Source organism: Homarus americanus, unplaced genomic scaffold (assembly GCF_018991925.1).
Source record: "Homarus americanus isolate GMGI-L3 unplaced genomic scaffold, GMGI_Hamer_2.0 scaffold33468, whole genome shotgun sequence".
NCBI classification, from domain to species: Eukaryota; Metazoa; Arthropoda; class Malacostraca; order Decapoda; family Nephropidae; genus Homarus; species Homarus americanus.
The window spans coordinates 10,698,723-10,721,684 of NW_024714177.1; the positions used below are offsets into that span (position 1 = coordinate 10,698,723).

Sequence of the window (22,962 nt, forward strand, 5' to 3'; positions counted from 1 at the left end):
CAGATGAAAATGTTAACCCAAATTTCCCTACATTTAGTTTCATGAACTTTTCCTCATTTTCCTGGATAATGAATAAATTTTCCTTTCATTCTTGACTTAAATTATTATCTTATTTTCTCATTATTTTTTTTTCTCAGTGTATTTTTTTTTGGGTTTGTTTTAATTTATTATATATATTGTTTTTTTTTATCTATGTGAATTTATAATATTTTTTCTCTTGTTTTTTTTCCTTCAGATTCTTTTTCATTCTTATCATCAGGAAGATTGAGAAGTAAGCATAGTAAAAGAGTTTGTTTGTCCTGCTTGTTTGGTTTTGTTTGTTTGTTTGTCCTGCTTGTTTGGTTTTGTTTGTTTGTTTGTCCTGCTTGATATAGTTTTCCTTACTGTCTAGTATCGTTTCTAAAGGCTTTTAATTTGTTGTTTTGTTTTGCGATCATTCCAAAATAACAAGTAATAGTATCCTTAATTGTATGTATGTATGTATGTATGTATGTATGTATGTATTTATGTATGTATGTATGTATGTATGTATATATGTATGTATTTATGTATGTATGTATGTATGTATGTACTTTTGAACCCTTTAAAAGTGTTGAACCTTTAGGCAAACTTTATATTAGTGAAACCTTGTGTGAAACCCCTTATTAGTCAACCTAACCTGAAGCAAACCTAACCTAACCTAACCTAAACCTCAACCCAACCAAACCTAACATATATATACGGTATATATTTATTAACCTTAACCTATAAAAAAAATTGACCCTTTGATTATAAACACTATTTGGAGGCTGACCTTTAACCTTTGACCTCGTATGTTTCAGGCGACGAGGAGAAGATGTTAAGTATTACGCCGTCAGGAGATGAACAGAGTGTCTTCCAAGGTGACAGCTTCTTCGTCTCCTGCTCCAGCGAGGCGACCACCGTGCAGAGGGTCATGTGGACGGGTCCAGAGGGTCAGCAGATCACCGACTACAAGGGCAGGTCAGGTCATACTAGGTCATGGGGGAGAGATAATTGTCATGGTGGGTGTTATGGTGGGAGAGGTATGGGTATATATGGTGTTATGGTGGAGGTATGTTAGTTAATATATGGTGTTATGGTGGGTGGTATGGTGGTTAATATATGGTGTTATGGTGGGTGTATGTATATTATATGGTGTTATGGTGAGAGGTATGGTGGTTTATATATGGTGTTATGGTGGAGGTATGTTAGTTAATATATGGTGTTATGGTGGGTGGTATGGTGGTTAATATATGGTGTTATGGTGGGTATATAGTTAATATATGGTGTTATGGTGGGTGGTGTATGGTGGTTAATATATGGTGTTGTGGTGGTATGGTGGTTAATATATGGTGTTATGGTTGGTGGTATGGTGGACTGTGTATGGTGTTATGGTGGGTGCTATGGTGGTTAATATATGGTGTTATGGTGGAGGTATGTTAGTTAATATATGGTGTTATAGTGGGTGGTATGGTGGACTGTGTATGGTGTTATGGTGGGTGCTGGTGGTTAATATATGGTGTTATGGTGAAGGTATGGTACTTAATATATATATGTATGGGATTATGGGGGAGGTATGGTAGTCAATATATGGGTTCAGGGCCAGATATGGTGGTCAGTGATGAGGTCTATGGGGAGATTACCATAGTGCGTCAAGTGAGGTCAAATGGGCAAATGACGTCATCTTAGGTCACACTAGGATGCTTATGGATCGGACTATGTAATTGGGTAGTTATTTACACCTGTCTGAAATGTTAACACCTGTCTGAAATGTTAACACCTGTCTGAAATCTACGTCTAACCAATTAGATTAATTTTTCCTACCAAGACTTATAAGACAAGATGATGATTATAAGCCTTGGGTGAGATACAACAGGGGGTTATGAAGTTCTCCGTCAACAATGGGGTTAATTTTTAAAGAGTTGAAAGTTGGGTTAGATTACCTGACCTCCTCTCCCCCCCCCTCTCTCCTCCTTCCCCTCCCCCTCACCCACTCCCTTCCTCACCCACCTCCCCATCCACTCCCTACCCCCCTGTTCCGTGTCTCTGATCTTATTGGAGTCTTGAGAGATTTAGGGAGTTGATTCTTCGATATCCCTTACTCGAGGACGATCTAGGGAGACTGTTGTAGTGAACCAGAGATGTCACTTAAAATTACGTTCATTTTGGTCTCTTGTTTGTGAATGATTGTTGATGTAAGTGTGTGTGTGTGTGTGTAATAATATATATAATAATTAACGGTTTATTGAAAAGTTCTGCAGCCCGAAGGCTGAAAATATACATTGGACATAAATGACTTATTACATACATTGGTGGTTTAACAAAAGCCTTCATTAGTAGAAAGGTGAAGAACATACAGTGAACATATGGATTAATGTAGGTGTTGAACAGCAAACACGTAGTGTAGTAACTCTCTCCCAGATGGTTATGCGGGGCCTCGTAGTGTAGTAACTACCTCCCAGATGGTGTAAGGAGGGACCTCACGTGGTGTAGTAGTTCCCTCACAGATGGTGTTATGCGGGGCCTCACGTGGTGTAGTAATTCCCTCACAGATGGTGTTATGTGGGGCCTCACGTGGTGTAGTAGTTCCCTCACAGATGGTGTTATGAGGGGCCTCACGTGGTGTAGTAATTCCCTCACAGATGGTGTTATGAGGGCCTCACGTGGTGTAGTAATTCCCTCACAGATGGTGTTATGAGGGCCTCACGGTGTAGTAATTCCCCACAGATGGTGTTATGAGGGCCTCACGTGGTGTAGTGCACTCTCACAGATGGTGTTATGAGGGGCCTCACGTTGTGTATTAATTCCCCCACAGATGGTGTTATGAGGGGCCTCACGTGGTGTAGTAATTCCCTCACATATGGTGTTATGAGGGGTCTCACGTGGTGTAGCAATTCCCTCACAGATGGTGTTATATGAGTGAGGTGTGGTTCCAGGCCTTCCTATGGTAGACGGATTAACACATCGCTGGTTGTTGGGTCTCACGGGCCGTTATCACTGGGTACCTGGGACCTCACTGTGTGAAGGTCAACTTGGGTACCACTGTTACTGTTGAGTTGTTCTCACTGACTTAAGCACTGTTCACCACTGTTCACCTCTGTTTAACACTGGTTCCATTCCTTTCCTAAATGAGATAGTAACTTCTGGCGTGAACTTGTTGATATTCCGGTGGGGAGGAGGGTTCAGGGGAGGGAGTTGGTATGGGCCAACTTAACAGTTGACCTGGCTGCTCCGGGAGGAGCGCCCGGTACGTCTTGACCCTTCGGTGGTCAAGGATGGTGTGTGTGTGTGTGTGTGTGTGTGTGTGTGTGTGTGTGTGCTTCACTCAAGACAGTAATGGTGTCTTCTCTTCTTTGTTTACGTTTTGCATTGTTTTGTTTTGTCTCTTACCTGGAGACTGTGAGAGACTGTCTTTAGTTTAACGTGACTGTAGACTGTCATGGAACTGTCAGGAGACTGGTGGTGTCATATGACTGGTGAGGCCCCGAGGAGGTCAAGTGTGTCACCCATTAGCGACAAGTTGACCCCGTGGTAACCCAACCCTGAGATCTCTTATACAGGTCCCTCTCCTCCTCCTCCTCCTCCTCCTCCTCCTCCTTCTCCTTCTCCTCCTTCGTCGTCTTCTTCTTCTCGCCTTTCTCTTTGTCCTCCTCCTCCTCCTGTTTCCTATCTTCCTCATAACCCTCACCTTTCTTTACCTTCTCTTCCTCCTCCTCCTCCTCTTCTTCTCCCTCCTTCGTCGTCTTCTTCTTCCCCGCCTTTCTTTGTCCTCCTCCTCCTCCTGTTTCCTATCTTCCCTCATAACCCCTCACCTCTTTTATCTCCTCCTCCTCCTCCTCCTTTTTCCTTCTCCTCCTTCGTCGTCTTCTTCTTTCTCGCCTTCTTATCCTCCTCCTCCTCCTGTTTCTATCTTCCCCATGTAACCCCACCTTTCTTTCCCTTCTCTTCCTCCTCCTCCTCCTCTTCTTCCTTGTACTCCTTACCTTCACTCCCCTCTTCCTTGTCCTCCTCCTCCTCCTCCTGTACATGTCTCTCCGGATGCCAACCTTCCTTCCCTGCAGACAACTCTCCAGGTCCTCTCTAACTCTTTTGTAAACAGAGAGACTTTTCTTATCTCTCTAGGATGCCGAGACGGGGGAGAACTTTTTGGTGTGTCCTTGATGAGACTCTAGTTGTTGCTGGGCAGAGACGGAGAGAACTCGACTTATCTCAAAACAAACTATGAGACTATAATCATTTCTTTGTTTTTCGCTACTAAAGTCTGTGGGGTTATGTAGAATGTTTATAATCAGGAAAAAACATTATTCTATTCCATTTATTTCCGTCATTATTCTTAAAGTTTATTTAGATGTTGTACAAATTTATTTATTCATTTATGTATTGGGATATTTAAATTTATTCCCTTGGGTAAAAAAATTATTCGCCAGGTGTGTTATGTAGATCTCAGTTGTGTTGGTTGGTTTATGATGTAGTGTTTATATCACCTTGGTCATCATAACCTTTTGAGATCGGTCAAAGGTCAAAGGTCAAGGTCCCAGGAGGTCAAAGTTTTATTTATCCAGATTTTTAATATTTGTGTTAGATTTCAGCCTGTGGTTCATTAGGTTTATTGTCCGTCTCTCAGGTGAAGGGCGTTGAGGTATAGAGATAACAGGTGTGAGACAGACAGACAGAACGAGTGAGAGAAACAGAGAGACACAGACATACAGCCAAACGGAGAGAAAGAGAACAATGATAAATAACTATTAACTACGTTGAGACTTAGTGTGTGTGTGTGTGTGTGTGTGTGTGTGTGTGTGTGTGTGTGTGTGTGTGTGTGTGTGTACGTAACCTAAAAAGTTCTGGTTGACTTCCATGGTCAGATTCAATGATAATTATTAATGTTCAGTGTTTTGTCCATTGAATCTTCATCGCAAAGTGAGGTGTGTCCGACCACCATGTTCACTACAGATCACCAGGTCTCGTGTTCACTACAGATCACCAGGTCTCGTGTTCACTACAGATCACCAAGAGAATCACCAGGACTTTTAAGACGTCTCGTTAGTGATAGGAAGGAAGTCAGTCAATGTGTCTGTCTTCTCGTTAATGACGGCAGGTGAGAAGATGACCGACCTCCTACCTGGCGAGCTTACCCCATCTCTGTGTGTGGTGGGGGGGGGAGAGTACAGGTGTGTAGGGGAGGGTACAGGTGTGTGAGGGAGGAGGGCAGGTGTTTAGGGGAGGGCACAGGTGTTTAGGGGAGGGAAAGTATTGGTGTATGGGGGGAGGGTAAAAGTATGTGGGGGATGGTACAGGTGTGTGGGGGAGGGTACAGGTGTGTTAGGAAAGGTACAGGTGTGTTAGCAAGGGTACAGGTGAAGGAAGATACAGGTGTGTTAGGAAGGGTACAAGTGTGTTAGGAATGTTACAGATGTGTAGAGGAGGATACAGGTGTGTTAGGAATGGGATAGGTGTGTAAAGGAGGAAAGGTACAGGTGTGTAAGGGAGGTTATAAGGTATGTGACAGGTGTGTGTGTGTGTGTATGTAGGGAAAGGTAACACATGTAACTAACAGATATATATGTAGGAAAAATTATTCAAATTGACTTTATTCTGTTAATTTTTTATCTTATTGTTAGATTATGTCATTTATCTAAGTTCTTACAGCAATGTGTTTGTGTGTGTTTATGGAGAACAAACACTCACAAACACCTACAGTACATCGCCTGGAGTTTATGACCTGTAGGTGTTTTATTTTTCTGATATATATATTAACAAAACCAATTTACTTATTTTTAGTAATATCACCATTAGCACCATCACCAGCACTTCAAAATCACCAATCATTTACTTTCTCTCAATTTCGTAGCCTTATCATTATATCTCACAATTTATCACATCCCTGTCACCACCACTAGCACCACCCACCTCCACTACCACCATTTGTCATCACTATCGACACTCACTCAGTAACTATTAGCACCTTCATCGTGATTCATTGCCACTACTACCACTCCCAACCACCACCACCACTACTACCACTCCCAACCACCACCACCACCACTACAACCACAACTCAAACACAACAAGAAAACAACACTAGACCTCATTAACCTTACAGACAAATTAAAATAATAATAATAATAATTTTAACCAAGTGAGAAAGTCAGTTCAGAGCCGCCAGTGTCGAGTCAGTTCCTGGTCAGTGGAGACACAAAGTCAGTCTTAAAACACCAGAGACCACGAATAAATGTGTGTGTGTGTGTGTGTGTGTGTGTGTGTGTGTGTGTGTGTGTGTGTGTGTGTGTGTGTGTGTGTGTGTGTAATAAACTAATTCTCCCATACGAAGTCAGTTCATTGTCGAGTCTTGTTGGCGAAGGTAGTATTGCTACCTCATGTCAACATAACCAGCTGACCTGACCTGACCTAACCTATCCTAACACTGCCTCGTTGTCTTGTATGGGTCATTAAACAAGGTCTCTGGTGTTTAAATGTTTTGTCTACATCTATAACATTAATTATTGCCCAGCACTCACTCACTCGCTACACGTGCACCATAAATATGTAACTGTAATGCATCTTATTAATCACTAATTCACATTTCACTTTATATTTTGCAGAAACTGTATTATATTTATCATTATATTTCACTGTTTATCAATGTGTTTAACTTTATGCTTTGGTAAACTTTCTCTCTCAAACTATTTACAGATATTTGGTGTTCTTGATTATCTTTTTTCTCATTATTAAAAAAAATTACAATGTTAATGAGATTCTTGTGATGATGAGCTAAGGTTTTTAGTTGGCCTCGAGCGAAACTCTCTTGTTCTCTCTCTTCTACAGCGTGCCTTATAACGAGATCCCAAGGTGGGTGCCGTGGCATCATCCAGGTAGAGAGATGGCGCAGGATACCCTTCAGCTTTACCGTAACTTCGTTTTCTTTCATCATGTAGAACTGATGACAGAAAACGGAGGCGCCGTAATTTATTTTTATTTTTTTATTTTATTGCTTACTATTTTTAACTTTTGAATCATAGCATGTTGTTGCTGCCCACGACCTGGCGCTTGATTGATTCTTGTAAACATTAAACGTCCGTGATGATGAACACTATTAAATGTGTATGGTAAATCACGAAACCAAATGTCTCTGTGTAAAGCTGGAGTGAGTTACCAGTCAGGCTAGTTCTCTACGTTGATACACTCTAACCCGCTGGTGTTCTGTTACTCCTCGGCCTCTACCTTCTGCCAGGTCCTACATCATGAGCGCTTTAGAAAGCTAGACACTGTAACCAAGACTTGTTATTGTTGCTGCGCTTGATAACTCAGTCTGAAGCCTTTTTTTGTACAAGTCATGAATGTTTCGTGTCCATTAAGAACAAAAATGCTTTATTTTTTGCCATTTATTTTTGGTTCTTAATTTGAAACTCTATAAAAAAAAAAGCTGCAAGAGAAGTATTGTATGAATCTCTGGCTTTTGGCTGAATTTATTATTTTTATTTGTTAATGTTTTCTAGACCTGTCGTGTATGTCTGTCTGTTATGTGGCAGAGACCAACTCAAGCCCCATGCTATATACTGTATAATGTGGACCAACCAGACTTAACTTTCCTTAAGTTTGTTCTATATTTAGCAAGAAGTGACTGTACTAGGTATAGTTACTTAGTAAGATGATAAAGAATGTGGCTTTATTAGACTTAGTTCCATTTAGCACCACCGTGATATAATTAGTGATTGCAGTAGGTGACGGGACCATCAGTGTCTTAACAATCTGCTAAATTTAAATAAAACATCGTTGTAGTGATTAGTGTCTTGCTGCGACTATCACTGTCTTCACTAAACACCTTAAATTTATCGATTAGTGACCTACTCAAGTTAGCAAGATTTGCACTGTCTCGATTAGTGACCTGCTACAGTTAGCGAGAACTTAAATGTCTCGATTAGTGACCTGCTACAGTTAGCGAGAACTTAAATGTCTCGATTAGTGACCTGCTACAGTTAGCGAGGACCAGAGTCTGGGGTAGTAAGCACGCACCCCCTCATTAGCAGCCTGACGGTAGTACAGTAGGTACCTGCACCTTCCACTTACCTCCATCTCTACTCATCCCTTGTTTTTATCACCATCTTGATTTTCCATATATATATATATATATATATATATATAAGCTGAATAAAACTACATTTCTTTAAGGTACTGTAGGTTAAAGTATAGAAGAGAGTTGTTTCAGACAAATCTCGGCTTAGTCTTTAATGCCATAATAATTACAGGAGTTTTTGTAGTCCATTTTGTAGTGTAAAATTTAATACAGTAATCAGAAGCGGTGTTTGGGTTACAGTCGACGTCTTCACACACTATCCTCCTTAAGAGTCACCTGTTAAAAGTTGTTTACCTTAACTTCCTACTAAATGGTGATGTGAGAGTGTATATAACTAAGTCTCCCCTCACTTAATTAAACGTTGGGATTGCACTGAAGCGTCTACTGTCATTAATTGCGTGTATATACCACCCTCTTCCTCCCCTTCTTCCTCTTCCCACAGTTACTGGTAGTGATTTAACGAACATAGTCAAGGGAACCTGAAGCCAGACCCGCAGACTGGCAACAACCGTCCCTCTCTTCCCCCGAACATGACTGAATAGGAACCTCCGTTTTCTCTCATCGATGCAACACGTTCGATTGCTTTTCTATGAACCCGAAGCTAATGACGTGTTGTGTTGTTGACAATGGTGCTGTCGACACGTCTCTCCTCAATGCCAAAGCGTCTCATACTCGTGGCCAGGGAGGAGCAGCGGCTATTGTACTGTCTCGGAAGCCATGACGTCAGAGCCCATGGTCGATTACAGTTTTTTTTCCCTTCTTTCAAAACTCACTAATTTGGTACCGGGAAGAATCCTCCTCCTGTGCTGAGTCTCTTCAACTTCTTGTCGTCGAGGAACTGACCCCAGAGATTGTACCTCCCATTTGATTTTGTTCATACTTACGTCACCCTTAAGTCATGTGAGGTCAGAGTTTCAGATGTTCAGTGTTTTTCGCTACACTTACACTAGCTCACTGCAAATGACAACTGAGAACTGGTCATCCAAATAACTCTGAGATTACGAGTAAGACAGTTAGTGAAGTTTGTGTTATAGTGCAATACTGTCCATCAACATCCAAGGTCTTTAAGTTTCGTAGTTAATAACACTTATTTACCAACCAATTATGATGATATTAAACCATATTTACAAACCTTGACACAAGACTCGTATTTGAGGCGAAAACATAAAGTAGGAAACTTCAGGAGTCAGGGCCTAGACATACCCTCAGGGGAAGACGCGTCTCTCCTGAGGTCTTCATCAGTCGTTGTGGTCCCTCGTCATTTAACACATCATCAAGAATCTGGTACTTTGAGATAATATAACGTGGTAAGATTCTCCTGTCATCCATAAGTGCTTTCATATTGATGCTTATTTACAGTACAATCACACTGTAACTGTCACTCTACGGTCGCCAATTCACACTACGATCGCCAACTCACACTACGGCCGCCAACTCACACTACGGCCGCCAACTTAGTAGAACTTAACACACGAGTCTAGGAGGAGTCACAGAAACTCGTACGTTGTATTTTTCTCCCAAATACCGATACAAGGATGCGTCTACCTGGCTGACATAAGTTACGTCACACGATAATTAAATGGACCAAATGGCATCACCAACATCATTACTACGTGAGGTTGAAGGAGGCTGGCTGAGTCATGTCTTAAAGGGTGCTACCAACATCTTCAGTTACACCTTAATTGACTTCTCCTCCCTGTACCGCCAGCGCCTCTTACACCTTGTACTGTATTCTGCTTTTTCCTGGATTTGTTTTGTGTTTATGATAATTATTAACGTAAATTTAAAAGTCCAGGTATGTGTTATCATTTCTTAGATATTATAGAACAGGGCGTTACGAAGGGTTGGTATTATTTAGTAGTCTGTGAAGAATTTTTTTTTTTTTCTGAATTACGTATTTATTTATTGAAAAAAATCAATAATAATAATAATAATAACAATAATAATGATAATAATAATAATAATAACAATAATCTTTTGAAATGACAAACAATCGTCAACAACAGGACCCGAAAATTTTATTTGATAAAGCACCAACACAGTCGGTCGTTTAGTTACCGTGAGTGACGCCCAATTACTCCAAAATGGTTTCAATTGATCAGATTAACTTGGTTTGTCGGACAGTTTTATTCACGTTCCTAGCCGTCTATTTTTAAAACGTGATGAAATAAAACATTCGTGTACGTTTCTCAGTTAAATGTGTATGGATAATCTGTTAACATTTCACATTATTTTGATTTCTCAGTAACGTTTCTATTGAGTAAGGAACGTAAGGCGCCTTCCCGTCAAAAATTTTACCCAGCGCCAATGTTTATCATCCTGGTGTGTGATTCGCTTTTGTTTTATCTTACCTATCTATCTTTCAGGTTTATGTAACAATTATTAAAAAAAGTCTATGACAATTAATTCAAAACGTACGAGAGTTTAACACCGACATAGAATACATCAAAGACAAAAAAAAAAAAATCATTGAAAGCCGCTGTTACAATATCCGAAAACGACCAAAAAAATTTAAATTATCCCCCGAAAAGTTTGTCAAAGTAATTTCGATATTTTTTTTAGAAGAGTAGTTTGCTATTGGAAGTTATTAATTATTATTTTTGTATTATTAGTTTATGTAGAGTCGTATTTTGTTTTATAGAGAATGTGATCGAATGACTTGTCTTGAGCCTGCATGTTCTGTCGGACTGTTGCTTGCATGGATCTTTGAGTCGCACGAAGCGTCTATAGCTGCATCAACTACTGCTTGCTGGGGGTGATGTGAGTGTCTGTCGTGATTTTTGAAAGTTTGTTGTGATTTTTTAAGGTTTGTTGTATGTGAGTTTGTTGTGTGTGAGTTTGTTGTATGTGAATTGTGTGAGAGTTTGTTGTGTGTGAGTTTGTTGTGTGTGAGTTTGTTGTGTGAGTGTGTTGTGTGAGAGTTTGTTGTGTGAGAGTTTCTTGTGTGGGAGTTTCTTGTGTGAGAGTTTGTTGTGTGTGAGTTTGTTGTGTGAGAGTTTGTTGTGTGAGAGTTTGTTGTGTGAGAGTGTGTTGTGTGGGAGTTTGTTGTGTGTGAGTTTGTTGTGTGAGTTTGTTGTTGTGTGAGAGTGTGTTGTGTGGGAGTTTGTTGTGTGTAGGTTTGTTGTGTGAGTTTGTTGTGTGAGAGTGTGTTGTGTGGGGAGTTTGTTGTTTGAGTTTGTTGTGTGAGAGTTAGTTGTGTGAGAGTGTGTTGTGGGAGTTTGTTGTGTGTGAGTTTGTTGTGTAGTGTGTTGTGTGAGAGTTTCCTGTGTGAGAGTTTGTTGTGTGGGGAGGAGTTTCTGTGTGAGAGAGTTTGTTGTGTGAAAGTTTGTTGTGTGAGTGTGTTGTGTGAGAGTTTGTTTGTGTGGGGTTGTTGTGTGAGAGTTTCCTGTGTGAGTTTGTTGTGTGGGAGTTTCCTGTGTGAGGTTTGTTGTGTGAGAGTTTGTTGTGTGAGAGTGTGTTGTGTGAGAGTTTGTTGTGTGGGGTTTCCTGTGTGGGAAGTTTGTGTGGGAGTTTCCTGTGTGTAGAGTTTGTTTGTGTGCGAGTTTGTTTGTGTGAGAGTTTGTTGCGTGAGAGTTTGTTGTGTGAGAGTTTATTGTGTGAGAGTTTGTTGTGTGTGAAGAGTTTATTGTGTGAGAGTTTGTTGTGTGAGAGTTTGTTGCGTGAGAGTTTGTTGTGTGAGAGTTTGTTGTGTGAGAGTTTATTGTGTGAGAGTTTATGTGAGAGTTTATTGTGTGAGAGTTTATTGTGTGAGAGTTTGTTGTGCTAGAGTTTATTGTGTGAGAGTTTATGTGAGAGTTTATTGTGTGAGAGTTTATTGTGTGAGAGTTTGTTGTGTGTGAGTTTATTGTGTGAGAGTTTATTGCGTGAGAGTTTGTTGTGTGAGAGTTTATTGTGTGAGAGTTTGTTGTGTGTGAGACTAATTATCTCCAATTCTCCCACGAAGCTTTCAGTCTCTTTGTCTCTTATTAAAAGTCTCCCAATCAACTCTTGTTAAATCTGTCTCAATTATCTCTTGTTAAACCTGTCTCATTTATATCTTGTTAAATCTGTCCCAATTTTCTCTTGTTAAAACTGTCTCAATTATCTCTTGTTAAACCTGTCTCATTTATCTCTTGTTAAGTCTATCCCAATTTTCTCTTGTTAAATCTGTCTCATTTATCTCTTGTAATAGATTTAATGACTTTAATTTTCTTTAATCTTCTCTTATTACTAATCTTATTTAACTTGCGGCTAATCGGTATTGTTAGTACAGTACATATGTTAAGGCATAATTAAGGGTCTAATTACAGCCTAATTAGCAGTTTAATAAAGCATACTGTTTTTAACGTTCTTACTAATAACTCTGAGGTACTAATTCGCTTTTTTTCTAACAATAGCTTTTGACTTCATAAATAGCATTACTAATTATCTAAATAGCAGTACTTATTTCCTTAATAGCAGTACTAATTTTCCTAACAGCAGTGCTAATTTTCTTAACAGCAGTACTAATTTTCTTAACAGCAGTACTAATTTTCTTAACAGCAGTGCTAATTTTCTTCATAAATAGCAATACTAATTCTTTAAATAGCAGTACTTATTTCCTTAATGGCAATACAAATTTTCTTAATAGCCATACTAATTCCTTTAATAGCAGTACTAAATATCTTAATAGTAGTACTAATTCTGCAAATAGCAATACTAATTTATTTGTTGATAGCAATGTTAATTTTCTTAATAGCATTACTAACCCACTACTAGTTATCTAAATAATTGACTAAATTATTAACAAGCGTGATCTGCATTTGCTTTTTTTGTTAAAGTATTACTGTATTACCTTTAACATACATTAATTCATGGTATTTATTTTTTATTCTTTTAAATATTTTGATGTGTTAGTTTATGTGTATTATAGTGTACAGTATATACAGTTTATTCGTGTATGTATATATGTTGGCTAATGATTTTTATTCATTCATATTTTAATTATTATTTGTTTTGTTAATATTTGTAGTTATCCTGTTTTCTCTCTCCTCTCTGCATTATTCACTTTATTCTATTTTATTGTGAAGAATATATAGGTGTGTTTTATATATCATTAATTACAAGATAATGATTTACAGTTTCTTAATTTCTTCATTCTGAATTAAGACTTATTTTTGTCATTATTTATCATCCGTTTATTATGGTATAAATTATTGTTATTTTTGCTTGATATAATTATAATTTTGTGTTGTGCCTGTCAGTGTTGCATGATGACTGAACTGCTTGCTGGTGGTAAGTGTCCAGCTGATCACACTGTTGACGTCTCTGTTTTCTGAGGCATTGAGTGTGAGGCTGTTGGTGTGTTCCCTCCCCCCACCCTGGTGAAGCCTTGCGTGAGATCGCTAAGAAGAAATAAGCCGCCACAGCTGATTTTAGTAAACAAACCCCAATGATTGGTCAGTGTAGCTGAACCAGTCAGTGAACGTGGTGTTTTTTTTAATGTGCTGGTCCAGTGGTGTCTGTCGCTGTGTGGGCGGTAGACGGGTGTAAACAGATTCTTTTGGAAAGTAATTGTACATTAATTAAGTTCAGTTAAGTAGAAAGCGATATGGTCCCTGTCTTCCCCGTGTCGCGCCTCCCACCAGAAACTCCCTTATGAAACTATCTGACCTCTCACTAGTCAGTTTAAAGCAGAGTTGTGTTGGGTGGCAGAGCGTCATCAACGCCACTTCCCTCATTATTATATATTGTATTGGTCATCATCTCGCCTCTGCCAGGTCTTTAACACGACCCTCTTGGACGCTAAACACTTCAGTATAAATCAACTCTATGGTATCGGTTGAATATTTAACTTAATATATTCAAGTGTTTTCAAGGTACCGGCGCGACCACTGAACCGAGATTACCGACACTTACCGAAAAACACCAGACTTCGGTACCCACATCCCCTCTCACCACCGCCGCCGCGACCCCTCTCACCACCCCCGCCGCGACCCCTCTCACCACCCCCGCCACAGCCCCTCTCTCTCTGTAACTCCACCGCTTCGCTTGAACCTAAACCTTTGTGGCAACTCGCCACCACCCACCTCCTAGTGCCCCGCTAAACTCAGCCTCCACGCCACAATCTCCCCCTCCAGGATCCACGTAGAGGACGGCAGGTCAGGACACAAGGGGGTCGACCTGGTCTTTGAGAACATCACCCGGATGGATCGTGGCAATTACACCTGTTCAGCCAACGTTGACGGTGTCGAGGAGTCCAGGACCTTTCAGCTCTTCGTCGACAGTGAGTAATAATAATAATAATAATAATAATAATAATAATAATAATAATAGTAATAATAATAATAATAATAATAATAGGCTGAAACTACGCAATGAACAAAGGTGACCTAGATTACATAATGGCGACATTGAGGAATGGGTCATTTTAATTCAAGCTTTCGTTGCAAAAATAGCAGGAAACGTCAAATGAACATACTGTAGATGCTACTGAAATTACAGGAGGGTAGCTAGTTCTTGTAGTCATAATGCAAATGTGGTGTTGGACAGCTGTATAGGGGCGAGATCCGTTCCAAGATGAAGGTAGGTGAAGGGGCCGTGTACTGAGTGCCTTATGATAGGTGGAGGTTAAGTGGGGTAAGGCGATCAACAGTCTCCATGTGGCGGGGCCCCCATTTCACACATGGGCGTGAGATACTCGTCAGGCCTCTTGGTCACCACTGACTCGTGTTCACTGTCCACACTGCGTTTTCTATTATTATTGCAGTGGTTTCTTGATGGAGAGGAGCTCAATGCAGAATGCCAGTTGACGTGTTTACTCTAGTTAAGTCTTACAGCCCAGGGGTATAATTCGGACAGGTGAATGTTTATCAGTCAGTTATTTTCCTTCCTAAGACAAAGACATTTATTTTCAAACACCGTGACACTTGAGCTTCCTGCCTCCTTCACTACACAACTTGTGGAAAAACTTCGACCCCCCAAAACTATATTAAACTATATTCAAGAAATTCACAGGTCATATAATAGTCCTTTCATAGGCAGTAGCACTATATTGTCAATTTGAAAGACAACAACGTTATATCGTCGACTTAGATAAAAATTGTCGTTTCCAATATATCGGTGCGTCAGAGAGCCAGGCCACGTCGTTAACCCAGCGACGTTAACAAGGCCAAACTGGTCGTTATCTGTGAGTAGTGTCAGAGTCAATTGCACGTTTCCTATCGACGAATGTGTTTATGTATCGTTGGCATGTATCGTTAGGTCGTTTTATCACTGGTGTTGTACCGTTTGGCGATAAATGGTGCGATTGGCGCTAGGTACTCTCTCTCATGCATTGCAACCTAACCCTCCCCCCACACACAACTCCCTGTCACCAGTAATCCGCAAAATGCAAAGACACGATCCTTCATTATTATGTCGACTGAGAGTGTATGTTGTTTAAACCATTATCCATAAAAAGTTAATTCATCGTCCACAAAGGGTTAAATCATCGTCCTCAAAGGGTTAAACCATATTCCTCTAAAGGGTTAAACCATCGTCTTCAAAGGGTTAAACCATCATCCTCAATCAGCTAAGTCATCACCCACGAAAGTTAAACCATCGTCCTCAAAAACTTAAACCTAAAACAACTTGAGATGATTGTAACATGTCTGTAAGATTGACTACAGTCTGTTTACGAGTGAAAAGGTGTCGATTTAAAACAAAATGACATTATAGAATTTCGAGCCTTTTTAGGAAGTGGAATCCCTAGAGGTCATTCAGATCAATTTATTTTCATCCCTTGAACACCGTGTATTAATCAGTATCTCAAATAACTAACCTAACCCCTTCTAACGTAACCTAACCCAAACCTAACCAACTCTAACCTAACCTAACCCACCTCACACTTCACCAAGACTAACAGCTTCTTGACTTTCAGAGAGACTAAGCTTCAAGAATACCCCAGCTGTACAATACCTGGAGGAGGGCGTGTCATCCAAGATCAGGTGTGACGTTGAAGGTGATCCCGCCCCGAGGATAAAATGGCGCTTCCAGACCAGGGACATTGCTTACAGTAAGGGCTCATGTATACAGTAAGGGCTCATGTATACATTAAGACTCATGTATACAGTAAGGGCTCATGTATACATTAAAGACTCATGTATACAATAAGGGCTCATGTATACAGTAAAGATTCATGTATACAATATGGGCTCATGTATACAGTAAAGATTCATGTATACAGTAAGGGATATACAGTAAAGATATACAATAAGGGCTCATGTATACAGTAAAGATTCATGTATACAGTAAGGGCTCATGTATACAGTAAAGATTCATGTATAATAAGGGCTCATGTATACATTAAGACTCATGTATACAGTAAGGGCTCATGTATACATTAAAGACTCATGTATACAATAAGGGCTCATGTATACGATATGCGAATACTGATTTACTGTTTTTATACGTCACTGTTAATGCTTCTTTCTGTGTTATTATTCTCTCTCTCTCTCTCTCTCTCGTGCCTCTATTTTTGTGTCTAATTTTGTCTCTCGCCTCATACTAAGTCTCTTCGGCAGCTAACGACAAGTATGCAGTGAGCCCTGATGGACCTAGTGGCCTCATTGTCCACAACGTAACCCTGAACGATGCCGGCGAGTACCAGTGTATGGCCCTACAACTGTCTCTCCGTCACTCAGATATCAAGGAGTTCCCCATCAGTGTCAAGGTTCACCGTAAGTGTTGTAACTCATCTGTAACTCCTCTGACTCTTAACTGTACTGACTCTTAACTGTACTGACTCTTAACTGTACTGACTCAACTGTACTGATTCTTAACTGTACTGACTCTTAACTGTACTGACTCTTAACTGTACTGATTCTTAACTGTACTGACTCTTAACTGTACTGACTCTTAACTGTACTGATTCTTAACTGTACTGACTCTTAACTGTACTGACTCTTAACTGTACTGATTCTTAACTGTACTGACTCTTAACTGTACTGACTCTTAACTCTACTGACTCTTAACTCTACTGACTCTTAACTGTACTGATTCTTAACTGTACTGACTCTTAACTGTACTGATTCTTAACTGTACTGACTCTTAACTGTACTGACTCTTAACTATACGGACTCTCAACTGTACTGACTCTTAACTGTACTGACTCTTAACTATACGGACTCTCAACTGTACTGACTCAACTGTACTGACTCTTAACTGTACTGATTCTTAACTCTACTGACTCTTAACTCTACTGACTCTTAACTATACGGACTCTCAACTGTACTGACTCTCAACTGTACTGACTCAACTGTACTGACTCTTAACTGTACTGACTCTTAACTGTACTGACTCTCAACTGTACTGACTCTAAACTGTACTGACTCTTAACTGTACTGACTCTTAACTGTACTGACTCTTAACTGTACTGACTCTTAACTGTACTGACTCTCAACTGTACTGACTCTTAACTGTACTGACTCTTAACTGTACTGACTCTTAACTGTACTGACTCTCAACTGTACTGACTCTCAACTGTACTGACTCTTAGCTATACTGACTCTCGGCTATACTGACTCTCAACTGTACTGACTCTTAACTCTACTGACTCTTAACTCTACTGACTCTCAACTCTACTGACTCTTAACTCTACTGACTCTAAACTGTACTGACTCTCAACTGCACTGACTCAACTGTACTGACTCTCAACTTTGCTGACTCTCAACTGTACTGACTCTCAACTGTACTGACTCTCAACTGTACTGACTCAACTGTACTGACTCTCAACTGTACTGACTCAACTGTACTGACTCTCAACTTTGCTGACTCTCAACTGTACTGACTCTCACTGACTGTACTGACTCATCTGTACTGGACTCTCAACTTTACTGACTCTCAACTTTACTGACTCTCCAGTACTGACGCTGACTCTCAACTTACTGACTCTCAACTGTACTGACTCAACTGTACTGACTCAACTTAACTGACTCAACTCTACTGACTCAACGGACTCTCAACTTACTGACTCTCAACTGTACTGACTCAACTGTACTGACTCAACTTTACTGACTCTCAACTTTACTGACTCTCAACTGTACTGACTCAACTTCACTGACTTCAACTGTACTGACTCAACTGTACTGACTCTCAACTGTACTGACTCTAACTGTACTCGACTCTCACCTTACTGACTCTCAACTGTGCTGACGCTCAACTGCACTGGACGCTCAACTGTACTAACTCTCAACTGTACTGACTCTCAACTGTACTGACTCTCAACTTTACTGACTCTCAACTTTACTGACTCTCAACTGTACTGACTCAACTTTACTGACTCTCAACTGTACTGACTCAACTGTACTGACTCTCAACTGTACTGACTCTTAACTGTACTGACTCTCAACTCTACTGACTCTCAACTGTGCTGACGCTCAACTGTACTGACGCTCAACTGTACTGACTCTCAACTGTACTGATTCTCAACTGTACTGACTCTCAACTGTACTGACTCTTAACTGTACTGACTCTCAACTGTACTGACTCTTAACTATACTGACTCAACTGTACTGACCCTCAACTGTACTGACCCTCAACTGTACTGACTCTCAACTGTACTGACTCAACTATACTGACTCTTAACTATACTAACTCTACTCTGACTCCTCCACTGACTCAAAAATTGTTTCACCAGATATGCCTATGTGGTTGGATGATCAAAAGGTGCAGGCCTATAGCTACGTGACAGGTGAAGTGAATCTTACCTGTGAGGCCGAAGCCGAACCACACGCCAACTTTACCTGGATTAAGGAGGGTGAGGTCATTACTCCCTCTGACAGTGTACAGATCTTTGACGATGATCACAAGAGCATTCTGCAGGTGAGTTAATGTCAGGGAATTACAGAAACTTGTTTATTTCATCTTAAGATTAAACCACTTTACAGGGAAGTTAATTTAGCCTTATTTAACCTAGTCTACTACTAACCAAATGTAATCCCACCTAACGATTTCAACTAATCTAACCTGGACTAATTTAACCTAACCTGCTGCTAATCTAACTTAATCTACAATACTGTACAGGTGTACTGTTAATCTTCAGTTAATTTTTTCCCTGACTTTTTTCTATGGTATTTTTTTTCCTGTGACATTTTTTCTTGTGAAATCTTTCCTCCTCGTTCTTTTTTTTTTTTGTCTTTCCTTCCGTACGATAACTACTGTGAGAAAGATTCATATTTCTTTAACAGGAGAATTACTGTATGAGCATTTTCCTCTTTACTGCAGAGGATAATCTGATTACAGCAGATAATCTCTCCTGTTACTACAGACTTTGTCACACTTTTGGTTTAAATGAAGTTGGATTGTACAGAGAAAGTTTTGTATTTCATAATTATTTTTTTAGCTTAAATCAAGTACTCTCTCTCTCTCTCTCTCTGCATTGCTTCATTTCATTGCCTTTCAATCTCCTCTGATTTGTTAACTATCTCATTCTCTCTCACTGTTATTGCTGTGTTCACTCAATTAAATACCGGTCTTAATTAGCTACTGGTCTTAATTAGCTACCGGCCTTAATTAGCTACTGGTCTTAATTAGCTACCGGCCTTAATTAGCTACTGGTCTTAATTAGCTACTGGTCTTAATTAGCTACCGGCCTAAATTAGCTACCGGTCTTAATTAGCTACTGGTCTTAATTAGCTACCGGTCTTAATTAACTAACAGTCTTAATTAACTACCAGTCTTAATAACTACCGGTCTTAATTAACTACCAGACTTAATAACTACCAGTCTTAATTAACTACCAGTCTTAATAACTGTAGGTTATGTATATAAGCTACTGTGCCGGGTAGCATTTATATATATTATCACGTGGCAACACTGCACGTGTTATGTGGCAACATTGCCCCGAGGCTGCCATATGGCAAGGCAGCCTCAGTCTGACTGTGTGAGCCGTGCATGGCACACGCGAGTCACCACTTGTATTTCTCTCATCCATAATAAACGGACTTCAGTGTTACTCGGTGTTTCCCTACCCATCACTGCATTCCTCAGGGAACACTTGTAACCACCATGGCGCAGTGATTGGGATCTGTGGACTTACAAGTGTTTAAACAATGCCGAGACAGTTACGTCTGCCGGTGATGCGTCGACTCATAGTGTGTTGTGTTGTGTTGCGCTGTGTTTCGCCGCGATGTGCAGTGTTGGGCCGTCACAGTGCTTTTTAGTGACGGTGGCAGTGTTAGTGTCAGTGTATTAGTGTGTGTCTAGAGCTGAGAGTTGAGCATTGGCCTGTTTTGTTTGTGGTACCCACGGAGCACGCAGGCGTACACCCTTCTCGTGTGACATCCCGGGAGACACTGATGCCCGCCGCGTCTCCAGCCACCGGCATTAAGGCCACCACGAAGTGCTCTCTCAGACACACACACACGCACGCACGCACTCACTCACGGACAGAACAGTGGACTATATGCATTATTTCTGCGCTGTTTATGTCATATATATGTGGTTCAAGCTGTTGAGGCGCCACTTTATAAACTAAACAGTGCAGTCCACGCACACACAAAAGATGGGAGGTAAGAAGGGACAATGTCAAGATGGGAGACACGACTCCCCACCACCTTCTCCTCCACCCGGCGCAGACTCTCATCCTCCACCTCCAGTGACGGACATTGCCACAATTCTGAGGTGGATGGACGACCGGGACGAGCGACATAGAGAGATGGAACTTCAGAGGGAGGAGACACGAAGAGAGGAGGAAAAGTTGCGTTTTGAGGCACTATTGGCGACCCTGGCGCTAACCCACCCTCCCTCACTCGCAGGTAGCGTGCTTCAAGGCGCCAGTACACTCCCTCCTCCACCACACCAGCGTCCTCCAGATACTCTTGCTACCCCAACAGCTCCCAAGGCATCTGTTCAACCCCCACCCGCCCTCTCACCAGACGTCACGTTTCAGCTTTTTCGTGAGTGGAGGCGGCGTTGGACAGATTACTCCACGATGGTGGACCTTGACAGCATGCCTCCAAACAAACAGCTCATCCAACTGCGGATGTGTTTGTCGCTGGAGACCCAGAGAGTTTTGGAGCACACGTTGCAAGTGCCTCCCGATTCTACATCTTCAGTGACGGATGTGCTCGACCTTTTACAGGAGCATGTTAAGGGTCGGAATAACGAGGCTTTGCGTCGCCGTGCCTTCACCAGCTGCAAGCAGGCGGAGAACGAATCCTTTGACGACTTTTTTGTACGCTTGAAGAGTTTGTCAGAGGAGATCGACGTCTGCAAGGCGCACAGCCGGGAATGTGAGGAAGCCTGGATCAAGCACGGGATCTTGACAGGTGTCAGGCAGGAAGAGTTGGTGCAGCGACTCATCCCCCTGGACGCTTCCTCCACACTCCAGGTGGTAGTGACTGAATGTCGGTCATACGAGGCCACCAAGTCCGCCACCTCTGCCTTACGGGCCCCACCTGCTGTGAGAGCTATCTCACAATACAAGAAGGGTAAGAAGGCGGCCAACAACGCGAAGGCTGCCACACGTTCTTCCACGCCTCCGCCTAGTGCTTCCTGTGGCAGCTGTGGAAAGCAGCACAGCCCCAAGACATGCCCGGCCGCCGACGCACTGTGTCGTGGATGTGACCGTAAGGGCCACTGGTCTAACACAGACAGGTGCCCTGCACGAGGCCGCAAGTGTCAGGCCTGCGGTCGCTATGGACACTACGACAAGTGCTGCCGCCAACCCAAGCCCAAAAGCCCGAGACGAGGAGGAAAGCAGCGCACTTCCCTCGGGGTGGTTCGCACGCAGCCCCCTCCAGATGGCCCACGCAGCCCCAAGCAGCAGCGGAGTCACATCAGGAGGGTGGAATCGACCACACGCCCCAGGGCTACCCCTTCCCCTACCATCCGCGTCGCCGTCACACACGGTGATGTGTCGGGTCACATCGAGGTGATACCGGACACCGGCGCTGATACTACGGTGATTGGGTTGAAGCACCTCCAGAAACTGGGCCTCACCAAACGTGACCTGGGACCACCGCCGCAGCTGCTGTACTACAATGCGGACGGTTCCCAGATGCCGGACGCTGTGGGCTCCTTTCAAGCAGAGATCACCTACGGCGACAGGTCGTGTCACGGATGGATCGACGTGCAGCCTACTCTCGCTACACCCTTGTTGTCGTGGGAGCACCTCAAGGAGTTATGCGTGGTGCCCAGAGACTTTCCCGAGCAGATCCCAGCTGCTCGGTACACCGCCAGCAGGGTGCGTGAGTCGACGAGCGACGCGCCTGGCGCTGCCACACGGAGCTGCCCAGAACCCGCGTCCACTCCCACCCACACAGGACGCTCCCCTGCCCAGATCCTGTATGGTCACCCTCTCCGCTCTTGCGTTCCTGCACACGCCAAGGCCTTTGCGAAGGACTGGCAGACCAGAGCCGAGAGCTGCGACCGCCGCGCCGCTACACGTGCCCAGGACGCCAAGGCTCGGTATGACGACCGTGCCCGCCCTCTTCAGCCAGTGGAGATTGGTGCCCTTGTCCGCGTCCAGGACCCGACGACGACACGTTGGGACAAGGTGGGCATAGTGATGGGCGTCGGCCGGTCGCGGGACTACAAGGTCAGGATGCCGAGCGGCCGTGTCTGGTGGAGGAACCGCCGCTTCCTCCGGCCAGTCCCACCCCCTGCTGCTGGCCCCCTGACCGAGGACGAGTCACCTACACCTCACGAGGATCCGCCCCACAGTGCACCTCGACGCTCGGAGCGACTTAGGACTAAGAAGTCCGCTCAAGACAAAGACTATGAGCGTGAGGGGGGAGGGAGATGTAGGTTATGTATATAAGCTACTGTGCCGAGTAGCAACCCTGTATATAAGCTACTGTGCCGAGTAGCATTTATATATATTATCACGTGGCAACACTGCACATTATGTGGCAACATTGCCCCGAGGCTGCCATATGGCAAGGCAGCCT

At 42.3% G+C, this 22,962-nt stretch overlaps 1 protein-coding gene across 1 annotated transcript in view; it reads left to right on the forward strand.

The window, feature by feature from the left end:
- The first annotated feature begins 232 nt into the window (after positions 1-232).
- The window catches only part of LOC121878233 (neural cell adhesion molecule 1-like), a 28,325-nt gene continuing 5,595 nt past the window's right edge, over positions 233-22,962 (forward strand). Inside the window, exons 1-7 of the mRNA XM_042384331.1 lie at positions 233-271; positions 822-981; positions 6,823-6,846; positions 14,170-14,315; positions 15,951-16,085; positions 16,594-16,749; positions 18,708-18,892. Of these exons, the coding sequence (XP_042240265.1) occupies positions 836-981; positions 6,823-6,846; positions 14,170-14,315; positions 15,951-16,085; positions 16,594-16,749; positions 18,708-18,892 (792 nt within the window). The 5' untranslated portion in view covers positions 233-271; positions 822-835. The remainder of the gene's footprint in view (positions 272-821; positions 982-6,822; positions 6,847-14,169; positions 14,316-15,950; positions 16,086-16,593; positions 16,750-18,707; positions 18,893-22,962) is intronic.